The 13,164-nt window shown below is 40.9% G+C and overlaps 1 protein-coding gene across 2 annotated transcripts in view; it reads left to right on the plus strand.

The window, feature by feature from the left end:
- nos1 (nitric oxide synthase 1 (neuronal)) overlaps nucleotides 1-12,925 on the plus strand; it is a 71,781-nt gene extending 58,856 nt beyond the window's left edge. For both annotated transcript variants that reach the window (XM_041901657.2, XM_041901658.2), the window contains exons 24-29: nucleotides 4,576-4,663; nucleotides 5,004-5,125; nucleotides 6,980-7,128; nucleotides 8,329-8,523; nucleotides 9,144-9,262; nucleotides 9,843-12,925. In XM_041901657.2, coding sequence (XP_041757591.1) covers nucleotides 4,576-4,663; nucleotides 5,004-5,125; nucleotides 6,980-7,128; nucleotides 8,329-8,523; nucleotides 9,144-9,262; nucleotides 9,843-9,858 — 689 coding nt within the window. In that variant the 3' untranslated portion in view covers nucleotides 9,859-12,925. The remainder of the gene's footprint in view (nucleotides 1-4,575; nucleotides 4,664-5,003; nucleotides 5,126-6,979; nucleotides 7,129-8,328; nucleotides 8,524-9,143; nucleotides 9,263-9,842) is intronic.
- Nucleotides 12,926-13,164: the final 239 nt, after the last annotated feature.

Consider the following 13,164-nt stretch of genomic DNA (forward strand, 5'->3'; position numbering starts at 1 on the left):
TGCTGCAGACATTTTTTGGTACCCTTCCCCAGATCTGTGCCTCGACACAATCCTGTCTTGGAGCGCTATGGACAATTCCTTTCAACCTCATGGCTTTGTTTTTGCTCTGACATGCACTGTCAACTGTGGGACCTTATATAGATAGGTGTGCCTTTCCAAATCCTGTCCCATCGATTGAATTTACCACAGGTGGACTCCAAGTTGTAGAAACATTTCAAGGATAATCAATGGAAACAGGATGTACCTGAGCTCAATTTTGAGGGTCTGAATACTTATGTAAATATGGAACCTGTTTTCGCTTTGTCATTATGGGGTATTGTGTGTAGATTGATAAACAAACAAATACATTTAATCATTTTTAGTATAAGGCTGTAACATAGCAAAATGTGGAAAAAGTAAAGGGGTCTGAATACTTTCTGAATGCACTGTATTAACTTAATTTAGAGTTATTTATGCAACTGTAGTTGTGATCCAAACGTTGGGCTATATGTTTTGATTTTTTTAATACATTCTAAGGCTGCATGATGTGACTATAATGATTTATCTGAAAAAAGTTGCATTGAAAGCATGAGCTCTGTTTTGTTTCTCATAAAGGCTGCACACATCATCAGTATCTCATTCACAATTTGACAAGCACTTAAAAATATTCTCACCAGGCCTCAAATTTCCCGGCGGCATCCCCCTTGTGTGGCCATATAAAATCCATGCCTCTTGTGGCCGTTGTGCCCTTGGTCTGAATATAATAATTATAATTCCCTTCTGCCAATTGCCATGCTCCGACACACCTCTCACTCACATGGCTCACTCAGATATCTCAATTCTTATAAGCCAATGCCTGGCATCTCCGTTCCAAAGTAGGCTACAAGTGAAGACTGACACATCGGGAATGCAACTGTGCACATCCTCCTTATCGAATTCCGAGGCAAATATTGAAGATAATAGAAGAACTGTCCACATTTACTTCTATTGGTTAACTTGTCCTTCTGTGCGAGAAATACAAATTCCAAACATACTCTGGGACAGTTGTGGGATGCGATTGATCCCAAATTAATACAACCACTCGCATCAAAAAACCTTTTAAAAGCAATGAGGCTGACTCAACAGAATAGAACGTTTAGCTTAAAATGTTGATAAACTATTAGGCCATTTCTTCACATTAGCGCAGCAATGCTCACTAAGGCTATTTCTTCACATTAGCGCAGCAATGCTCACTTAGGCTATTTCTTCACATTAGCGCAGCAATGCTCACTTAGGCTATTTCTTCACATTAGCGCAGCAATGCTCACTTAGGCTATTTCTTCACATTAGCGCAGCAATGCTCACAAGCGGCAGTAGGCTATAAGCGCAAATGTTCCAAAATGCTATCAATTAGCGGGAAAACACTGTTCTCAAAAGTGACCTTAAGTGCGATTATGCATGTAATGATTTATTATAAAGGTGCATTTTTATGGTGAAAATTATCTTCCCCGTACTTAACTCATGCGCCGCCTATGTATGCCAATTAGGCTCTACATCGGTTGTAAAGCAGATTAATGTGCTTAATTTTAAGGTATTTGGCCACTTTAGTTGTTGTGATACAAACCTTATCAAAACATATAGGCCTATGGGCTAGGCAACATACGGTGTGTGACTATGATTTGGAAAAGACGGGGGGCAAAAAGGCATGTGCCTTTTCTTGCCTTACTGCACACGCTGGGCATCATTCACAAGTGATAATACATTTTTCACAAGTGATGGGCTAATATTGTCACCCATCAGACTATTCTTGATTTAATCTAGTCTTTACATATAATAAATAATATATGTGAAATTAGTTTTGATTTAGAATGGACCATGTTCATGCAGCTGTCTCGGAACAGGGGCAGGGGGAAAATATGCATGTAATCTATGCACTTCAATAGTGAATGGAGGACACTTTTCCCGTGGTTCATTTTCATGCCAGCCAGGTAGGCCATACTCCTGTTGTAAAGCAAAGCAATGTGCTTGATATTAGGAAAGTTGAGAAATAAATAATGTAGGCCTAGCTTATTGAAAGCTGATGGGATCCTCTTTTTAATAGAGGCCATCAACTCTGTTATCTCACGCAATTGCATAGCCTATAGAAATGTTGCACAACATGAGCTCATGGGCTCTCATTAAGTGTTTTTAATTAGATTTTCGATTACATTTGCATTGTCAGAGTCATTTAAAGGGACAAGGGAGTTCTGAGTACCAGGCAGTTAGCAAGTTTGGTAGGCTGCTAATGACCATCCGCAGCATCAGAGCTTGGAGAAGCCTAGTTACCGTGACTAAATGGTCACATGGAATTTGACTGCGGTCATGACTCGTGACCGCCGGTGTGGTGGTAATACAGTCACCATAACAGTCTAGTCTGGACTGTATCTTCTGGAAGAATGAAATTGTATGAATTTACTTATCAAAATAAGGTTTTAATGAAAATGTGTAATTCATTATTTTTAATATGTTGGGAACAGTTTTATAAAAGCAAGAAGGCATGAGGCAGTGCTGTATCATGAATACAGTCACAGGTACAGTGCGTTCAGAAAGTTTTCAGACCCCTTGACTTATTCCACATTTTGTTACGTTACAGCCTTATTCTAAAATGTATTAAGTATTTGTTTTTCCTCATCAATCTACACACAATACCCCATAATGACAAAGTGAAAACAGGTTTTTAGAAATTTTAGCAAATGTATTAAATATTAAAAACATACCTTATTTACATAGGTATACAGACCCTTTGCTGTGAGACTCGAAATTGAGCTCAGGTGCATCCTGTTTCCATTGATCATCCTTGATGTTCTACAACTTGATTGGAGTCCATCTGTGGTAAATTCAATTGATTGGACATGATTTGGAATAGCACACACCTGTCTAAATAAGGTCCCACAGTTGACAGTGCATGTCAGAGTAAAAACCAAGCCAAGAGGTTGAAAGGAATTGTCTGTAGAGCTCTGAGACAGGATTGTGTCGAGGCACAGATCTGGGGAAGGGTGTCAACATTTCTGCAGCATTGAAGGTCCCCAAGAACACCGTGGCCTCCATCATTCTTAAATGGAAGAAGTTTGGAACCACCAAGACTCTTCCTAGAGCTGGCCGCCCGGCCAAACTGAGCAATCGGGGAAGAAGGGCCTTGGTCAGGGAGGTGACAGAGCTCCAGAGTTCCTCTGTGGAGATGGGAGAACCTTGCAGAAGGACAACCATCTCTGCAGCACTCCACCAATCAGGCCTTTATGGTAGTGGCCAGACGGAAGACACTCCTCAGTAAAAGTCACATGACAGCCTGCTTGGAGTTTGCCAAAAGGCACCTAAAGGTCTCTCAGACCATGAGAAACAATATTCTCTGGTCTGATGAAACCAAGATTGAACTCTTTGGCCTGAATGCCAAGCGTCACGTCTGGCGGAAACCTGGCACCATTGCTATGGTGAAGCATGGTGGGGGCAACATCATGCTGTGGGTATGTTTTTCAGCGGCAGGGACTGGGAGACTAAACAGGATCGAGGGAAAGATGAATGGAGCAAAGTACAGAGAGATCCTTGATGAAAACCTGCTCCAGAGTGCTCAGGACCTCACTCTGGCGTGAAGGTTTACTTTCCAATAGGACAACGACCCTAAGCACAGAGCCAAGGCAACGCAGGAGTGGCTTAGGGACAAGTCTCTGAATGTCCTTGAGTGGCCCTGCCAGAGCCCGGACTTGATCCCGATCAAACATCTCTGGAGATACCTGAAAATAGCTGTGCAGCGACGCACCCCATCCAACCTGACAGAGCTTGAGAGGATCTGCAGAGAAGAATGGGGAAAAACTCCCCAAATACAGGTGTGCCAAGCTTGTAGCGTCATACCCAAGAAGACTCGAGGCTGTAATCGCTGCCAAAGGTACTTCAACAAAGTACTAAGTAAAGGATCTGAAATACTTATGTAAATGTAATATTTCGGTTTAATTTTTTATAAATTAGCAAACATTTCTAAAACTGTCTTTGCTTCGTCATTATGGGGTATTGTGTGTGTAGATGACGGGGGGAAAAAAACAATTTAATCAATTTTAGAATAAGGCTGTAATGTAACAATGTGGAAAAAGTCAAGGGGTCTGAATACTTTCCGAATGCACTGTAAATGGTTTGACTGGACAATGACATCTAAGATCTCTATATTGGAGCATAGGCATATGTTTTACTGGTTTCGGGTTAACTGGTTTCTGTTTCTGTTTTGTATTTGTGCATATAATGACACTACATACATCTAAGTAACCACAAAGATTATTCCTCATGCTTCGACGTGACTTAAATCGGCACCAATTTACCTCATCTGCAAGTTAACAAACACAAACAGCTGGCGACAAGCATCTCTTTCAAGCTTTTTCTCTTTCTCCAAGATGCATTGTGTGAGTGTGATGTGCGTGGTGCTGAGAGTGATGGTTTAATTACAGTCATTTACCTACACTGGAGACAAACACCCTTTAGCCCAGGGAACTGCATTATGTGTACTCTATTTCAGAGTGTTAGTTTGCGTGGTGCGCAGTGGAGAGGAGGAGGTACGGAAGTAAAGTGGATGATTGGTAATTGCCTCTTTTTCAGATGGAGAGGGCCCTATCCACCATGGAGTGTGTTCATCATGGCTCAACAGAATAGAGGCAGAAGAAATGGTCCCCTGTTTTGTTAGAGGGTATAACACTTTGCTTCTTGTGTGTGTGCTATTGCTGCATGATGGCTTTTACTCGTTGAATGGAATACATGTAATTTTCTATGATTGTAAGTGGTGGTTTGGAGAATATCTTGGACTATAACAAACATCAACATTGTACATTGATGCATATGATAAGATTCATACACAACATTGACTCTGTGTGTATTCTACAATCATTGAGGAAAAACGCTTTGATGCTAGTGCTATTAAAAATGCCCTGATTCGTAGCTTATATGATGTTTTCTACAATCATTTAGTACATTTATTTTTTTGTTATGTCTTCAATTGTAATTGGATGGAAAAATTGCTTTGATTGTAGTGCTCCTACATTCCGATTGCCAAAGGACCACAGAGCTCCGTGTATCCTAGTTGGTCCAGGCACTGGGATCGCCCCCTTCAGAAGCTTCTGGGAACAGAAACTTTTCGACTATGAACACAATGGTTTGTTTACGTTTTAGAATAGGAAAAGCGCTCACATACAGTGGGGAAAAAAAGTATTTAGTCAGCCACCAATTGTGCAAGTTCTCCCACTTAAAAAGATGAGAGAGGCCTGTAATTTTCATCACAGGTACACGTCAACTATGACAGACAAAATGAGGAAAAAAAATCCAGAAAATCACATTGTAGGATTATTTATGAATTTATTTGCAAATTATGGTGGAAAATAAGTATTTGTTCAATAACAAAAGTTTCTCAATACTTTGTTATATACCCTTTGTTGGCAATGACACAGGTCAAACGTTTTCTGTAAGTCTTCACAAGGTTTTCACACACTGTTGCTGGTATTTTGGCCCATTCCTCCATGCAGATCTCCCCTAGAGCAGTGATGTTTTGGGGCTGTCGCTGGGCAACACGGACTTTCAACTCCCTCCAAAGATTTTCTATGGGGTTGAGATCTGGAGACTGGCTAGGCCACTCCAGGACCTTGAAATGCTTCTTATGAAGCCACTCCTTCGTTGCCCGGGCGGTGTGTTTGGGATCATTGTCATGCTGAAAGACCCAGCCATGTTTCATCTTCAATGCCCTTGCTGATGGAAGGAGGTTTTCACTCAAAATCTCACGATACATGGCCCCATTCATTCTTTCCTTTACACGGATCAGTCGTCCTGGTCCCTTTTCAGAAAAACAGCCCCAAAGAATGAAGTTTCCACACCCATGTTTCACAGTAGGTATGGTGTTCTTTGGATGCAACTGAGCATTCTTTGTCCTCCAAACACGACGAGTTGAGTTTTTACCAAAAAGTTCTATTTTGGTTTCATCTAACCATATGACATTCTCCCAATCCTCTTCTGGATCATCCAAATGCACTCTAGCAAACTTCAGACGGGCCTGGACATGTACTGGCTTAAGCAGGGGGACACGTCTTGCACTGCAGGATTTGAGTCCCTGGCGGCGTAGTGTGTTACTGATGGTAGGCTTTGTTACTTTGGTCCCAGCTCTCTGCAGGTCATTCACTAGGTCCCCCCGTGTGGTTCTGGGATTTTTGCTCACTGTTCTTGTGATCATTTTGACCCCACGGGGTGAGATCTTAGGTGGAGCCCCACATCGAGGGAGATTATCAGTGGTCTTGTATGTCTTCCATTTCCTAATAATTGCTCCCACAGTTGATTTCTTCAAACCAAGCTGCTTACCTATTGCAGATTCAGTCTTCCCAGCCTGGTGCAGGTCTACAATTTTGTTTCTGGTGTCCTTTGACAGCTCTTTGGTCTTGGCCATAGTGGAGTTTGGAGTGTGACTGTTTGAGGTTGTGGACAGGTGTCTTTTATACTGATAACACGTTCAAACAGGTGCCATTAATACAGGTAACGAGTGGAGGACAGAGGAGCCTCTTAAAGAAGAAGTTACAGGTCTGTGAGAGCCAGAAATCTTGCTTGTTTGTAGGTGACCAAATACTTATTTTCCACCATCATTCGCAAATAAATTCATAAAAAAATCCTACAATGTGATTTTCTGGATTTTTTTTCTAATTTTGTCTTTCATAGTTGTCGTGTACCTATGATGAAAATTACAGTCCTCTCTCATCTTTTTAAGTGGGAGAACTTGCACAATTGGTGGCTGACTAAATACTTTTTTTCCCCACTGTACCTGATCTTACTTGTGGAAATTATTCGATAAGGACTTAAAAGAAAAGGAAAAACCCACACACTGCTGCCAGTATCACTTGTGTTTATTCAACTTTATAGAATGCAACTTCATAAATAAACACTAGTATTTTAGATGACTCCAAAACATTGTAGTTCAGTGAAAGATTAAGTTAGGATCTGAACTTACAAAGTAATGTGTTTGTTACCGTAGGGATCAAATCCTGCCCTATGATCCTGGTATTTGGGTGCCGGCAGTCCCAGATAGACCACATCTACAAGGAGGAGACTATCCAGGCTAAGAACAAGGAAGTGTTCAAAGAGCTTTACACAGCCTACTCCAGAGAGCCTGGCAGACCAAAGGTACTGTTAACTTTAAAGATTTAGTTAGTCCATTTAAAGTTAACCCTCTTGGGGGGGTTCTACTAGGCTAACATATGGAATTGTTTTAAGATGGTCATACCAAGGATCATTTAGCTATTTGATTTTGAAAATGAAATATATATTTTTTGATGAAACATTGAATTTGGCCTTACTGCTATTAGCCCATAGAAACACATTGAATAACAGATTAATATATGGAAAAACAGAAAGTACAAAAAATAAATCTCAAGGAAGTTTGTTTTGAAGTGTTTGTCCTATAATCTGAGAGATATAAGAAATATCAGGAAAGTATTTTTTGTACATTGTTTTAGGCACTAAACTACTTCCATTTATACTTCCAGCAATTTTTTTAACTGGTACTGGGCTGCCTTCAGGTGAGGCTTGTGGGTGTCCTAGACCAAAACAACCCACATGTACATGTTTGTGAGAGTCTCCCCTTTCCATATTAGTGTTTAGCCCAAACTGTTCGGACACTACAGACAGAAGTTGGCAGATCGGCGGTACCGACGTCAGACGAGTCCCGTGACTCTTGTGGGGGTGGTAGAGCAAAATCACAGACATGTACGCGTTTGCAAGAGTTATCTTTTCATAGTGGTCATATTAGTTTGTAGGGCAAACCGTTCGGACGCTACATACGAGAAGAGAAGACCGATTTTCGGGATGTCTCTTGGTCTGTGAAACACCGCTGTAGCATGACCACATTCAACCGCAGATGCGGAAGGCCGCCATTGGAGGATGCGGCGGATTGAGACACAGCCCATGCAAAAAACATATCTCTAGTTGAAACAGATTTTGATGGGGATGTTTTTATTATGCCAATTAGATTTCCGCGGGGACGTGAACATTTTTACTTGAGGGTTAAACATAAAAATGTGTCTTTGACAGTAAAGACACAGCAAAACAGACAGAGGTCATGTGGGAGATAAGAACGTGTATGTGGATTTATGAATTAAAAGTATGTACATCTCTATCCCTGTGTTTTTGTTTTCCCTTGACTCCTCACATGGGGCACCATTTTATGTACTATTATCCTCAACCCCGATGCACAATCACTACAATCTGTTCATTGCCTTCAACTGTCAATGAGCCTGTATCTTTCTCTCCCTGTTTATCTCTATATGGTTTTTTAAAATCTCTCTCTCTCATTCTATCTCTTTCTCCCCTATGTCTCTGACACAGAAATATGTGCAGGATGTGCTTCGTGAGCAGCTGTCAGAGACTGTGTACCAGTGCCTGAAGGAGGAGGGAGGACACATCTACGTGTGTGGGGACGTGGGTATGGCCGGGGATGTCCTCAAGACCGTCCAGCAGATCATCAAACTGCAGGGAAACATGACACTGGAGGACGCTGGGTTCTACATCAGCAAACTCAGAGTAAGGACAATATGCTTCACTATACTGTACACTGTTAACTAACAACTAACCAACCTGACAGACAAAACATACAAAGTAACTAAGTCATGCAATTTAGATTTGGACCTTGGCAGGTTCACTTTTTGAGATGACTGCACTCCTTATACCTACTTGTGGATGATTTTCAGAAAATGACAGACACATTCAGAATGTTGTTCAGTGGGATTCAAAAGAGAACTGAATGGAAGGCTCTTACATTAATGACTCAAAGAAAGAGAAACCAAAAACACAACTTTCAAAGATTTGAATAAGCAATTTTAAGACCACCAGACAACCAACTGTACAGACTATGCATACTGTACATAAAAGGGGTATATAATCAAACTAATTTCTAAAGAGCTGCCTGTAACAGGCATTGATCATCTAAGGAAAGCTTTTATCCAAGCCCTGGCCATAAAAAAAAAAAAATTCAAGGCAATGCTGTACTGTACACTACACATCACTGTATACCTCTTTTCTCTCTGTCCACATGTCACCACACTGAATCAATTGTATCTTCCTGTGGCCATCTAACCTCACTTTGTCTATTGTATCATTCTGTGCCCATCTTATCTCACAAATCTTATCTTCTCTCCTCGTAGGACGAGAACCGTTATCACGAGGACATCTTTGGTGTCACGCTGCGTACCTACGAGGTCACCAACCGGCTCCGTTCAGAATCCATCGCCTACATCGAGGAAAGCAAAAAGGACTCTGACGAGTGAGTCTTTAGAGTTTTCCCCCACAGCTTCCATTCTGTTCCCCTCTAGTTCTCTCACGGCGACCAACTGTCACCAGGACATCTTTGATGTCTTTACATGTTGTGCCATACTTGTAGGAGGGACCTGCAAAGCTGTAGATACACTGGAGATATAGCCTCTGGTCTGATTTATGACAGTTTTCAAAATGCAGAACGGGTAACCATAGAAATCAGTTGAAAAGGGCTCCAACTCAACTAACCGGATTGCAGTGTTAGCGAGGGGCTCTGTTAGGTTCTCCACTGCGTTTGTGCTTTTAAAGATAAGAGCCTCCTTTTGATCCATATACACTTGTCATAAGAGGAGTGGAGAATGAAGGCTGACTTGCACAATGCCTCATTAAAAAGCTGCATAATAACGTATGGCGGTTTGTGTTGGCCAGCCACCATGGTTCCTGTGTGAAATGTCACTTGAATTTCTCAGTGTTGTGATCAAAACCCTTGTTCCTGAGTGAGATGGAGGGGTAATGCTTGTAACCTCTCTCTCGTTCTGTCTCTCGCTTGCTCGGTCTAATGCCTCTCCCTCTCTCTCTGTTTCTGTCAGGGTGTTCTGCTCGTAGAACCATAAGTGGGGCTTCCGGATCTTTCTGATGTGGACCAATTGGAAGGGCCGTATGCAGTAGTGGGGCAGGGAAATGAGTGACACTACAGCTGGTCGAGAATACTGTGCCAAGTTTTGTACTGTAAAATTTGATTTACAAAATATTTTTTGGTTTGTTTTTGTTCTTTTTTTATATCAGTTCTGGTTCGTCATGGTCAGTCAGGCTCTGCACTTAGTCTGTGGCAACGTTTGACATATGTTATTTTCCAAGAACTTTGAGATGTTTTGTTAAATCGATTACTTTCTGATTTCATTATGCATCAATGTGCACCCAGTATTATACCTGCCACTTTGTTGATGCATGAGCAAGATGAGAATATTAGTTAGTAAATATATTATACTGTTTGTTAGCTATTTAATGTTAGTCAAAACCTTTTGCTAAACTTTTATATTTGCAGGACTACTTCTGGTACCTGGAAACAAGGTCAAAATGCTTTGACTCGAGATTCAGTCTGAGTTCCATTCCCAACCAACTGATTCTGGTGCATTTCAGCGTATACAAGGCCAAACCCTTGTCAGTCAGAGCTGGTCTAGCCTGCTTTGGTGTGTATTGTTCATAACTGAGATTCCAGGTTTAAGTGCAGGCTCATTATTATAAAGAAATATAAAAAAAAAAGGTTTTGTAAGAGTGTGGGAGAGCGAGAAAGGGAAGGAGAGAATGAAAGAGCGAGAGAACTAGATAGACAGGCTATGCTCGGTGTTGAAGACATAGTAAGGAAAGGAGTGCAGTGAATAACAATTACCTGGATTGGTTAACCTATAACCACAACCTTCCGACCACACGGTCATCCAAAATTACATAAGTATTCAGACTCTCCTTGACAGTCCATCAAAATGCATCTGCTCCTCTTGTCAGCTTTCTCTGTTTCCAGCCTGCCTGTCAGAATAGCAGTTTTCTCCCCATTTTGTGGTCTGGTTTTACAACAGTAACTGCATATAGATGTGGATGAAAGCCATTGAAATGTTTGAAATGTCATGCCATGGGAAAGCCTATGCATGTGTATTTCCTGTATACATTCTCATAACCCATATTTAAGTATATTACACACAAAAACAACTGTGTATAATCTAGAGGGCTCTGCAGCTTATAAATGGTATACAATATTATCAAGGGCCTTCCTATTTAATCACCAAATGCTGATGTATTGAAAGTACTTTCCATTGTATTTACAATGGGAACAGAGCAAGGAAAGGATTCATGATTTCAAATGAATCAAGAGGTTGGGTGTTGGGTTGCTATACTTTGCTGGTTCTCCTTGACCAACCATTACCATATCCTTGCGATCTCTGTTTTTACCATCATTATAACCTTCCATGTAACCGGAGTTTTATATATGGCTACGTGTATGTAACTATCCATGTAAAGAAACCCTGCAGTGTCTGTCTTATCCCCACGTCATCAGATCTGGATTAAGGGCAGATTGGCGTAAATCTCAAATAGTAGAAATCTCGAATGGCAGAAATCTCATATTGACATCAATGCATGAGTAGATGAGTGTTGCTTTATGGTTGTATTATTCCTTCATGTGTCTCTTTCTGTGTGTGTGTGTCTCTTTCTCTCTCACTCAGTAACTCTAGCCCTCTTTCTCTCTGCCACCACCTCTCCCTGCCTGCCCACATGTCTGGTGATGCTGCCACAGCTCCCCCTCTCCTCACTGAGACCTGACACCTGTCTGAAGGTCTGTCAAGTGCTGTTTGTGTGCGTCCATGAATGCTTGGTGATAACCACTACAAAATACTAAAGTACTTTTGCGAAAACAATGTATTTGTCTGCATGTATTCTCCATTCACTGTTACCATCCACTTTTACCTTCACATGCTGTTTGCCTTTGTTGAGAATTAAATGAACCCTCTCTGTCCCTGCACACACACCAACCTTGAACGCTACAGCACGTGTGCCCTCTGCAAACCCAAACAATTCTGTTTGCATTTTCAAGATCAAGAAATAGATCATAGGTCATTGCTTTTGGTTGTTGTCATGGCAATTCAACTATGTTGAGTTTACTTAATCATAAAGTAAGGTAAAGGATGATATCTTAATTAAAATGATATGTCTATTGCTGTTGGCTTTTCAGCGCAAGCTTGTGTCAAAGCATTGTTTTTACTTTGTTTCCCACTTTTCACTGAGCATCATGTGAAGGCCATGCATTTACAGGGCTGCTCTGAGTCATGTTTCCATTCTAAACATGTCATTGACATTTGTGATGAAAACATTTCCAATGGTCACCAACTCCGCAGTAACCTGTGGCTTTTCTTTCTTAAGTACTTCCTTTGTTTCCAAACTAAAATGGCCGCCAGCATGATTGAAACGTAATGGATTTCTGTGTTCTGTCTCTCTGCTACTTACTGGCGCATATAGAGTACGTTTTTAATGGGGAACTTTTTTGGGGGGGAATAGGCAAACCTGTTAATTGTTCCTCTTGCTGAATGTTTTCTTCCACATTAATTTGTTTAAGCAGGTTTTGGGGGATTTGGAATGAGGGCTGCTAAAACTCTTGATGTAAAATGTGCAACGAAAAAAAACAACTATAAATATAGCATATACTAAGACAAAGAAACAAAACTGAACTATTTGAACTAACTTTTTCTAAGAATGTATTTTGATGATATAAATAGGTATTATTATTATTATGTATCTTCTGCTTGGTAAAAAATAACCCATAAGAAAACAAACAAGAACTACAGTGGTCTCCCTGATATCCTTTAGGCACGGGAAAAACCGCAGCACCAGCTGAATGCATGATGTACTGTACCTCTGTGTCCTCTTTTAAAAAAGCTCTGTCTACCTACCAGCACTGTGTCACTCAGTACGACTGTGACTCCGTCCATCCATACAGTGTGATGGGAGAGACGGTTGATGTTCTCAAGGGGTTTCTGTGTTTGTATTGCTGCTGCTAAACTCCAACAACCCAAACAGCCTCTGCTATATGCTCCTTGGTGTGGAATTTATCAACCTAGATGGTTTCCATTTTCATGCATACTGCAAGGAACTTTGCATTTACTTAATAAAAAAAACCTTTACAGTATATGTCAAAACTGTGTTTGTGTTTTCTTATGTGTTTAAACTAGTGTCATGGGATCTTAAATGAGTGGGATGTAGGTAGTGGAATTTAAGGTCAGCTTGGATTGTTGAGTGTTGCCTGCGCTCAGGCAGTTTCAAAGATTTAAGTAGGTATAGGAGATGTATTGTGTACACTCCATGTCCTGTGCCTTTTGCTGTATTGAAATGATTATAATTACTGCAAACAAGCCAGCTCTGTGCGCT

This window comes from Coregonus clupeaformis, chromosome 16 (assembly GCF_020615455.1).
Source record: "Coregonus clupeaformis isolate EN_2021a chromosome 16, ASM2061545v1, whole genome shotgun sequence".
Lineage (NCBI taxonomy): Eukaryota > Metazoa > Chordata > Actinopteri > Salmoniformes > Salmonidae > Coregonus > Coregonus clupeaformis.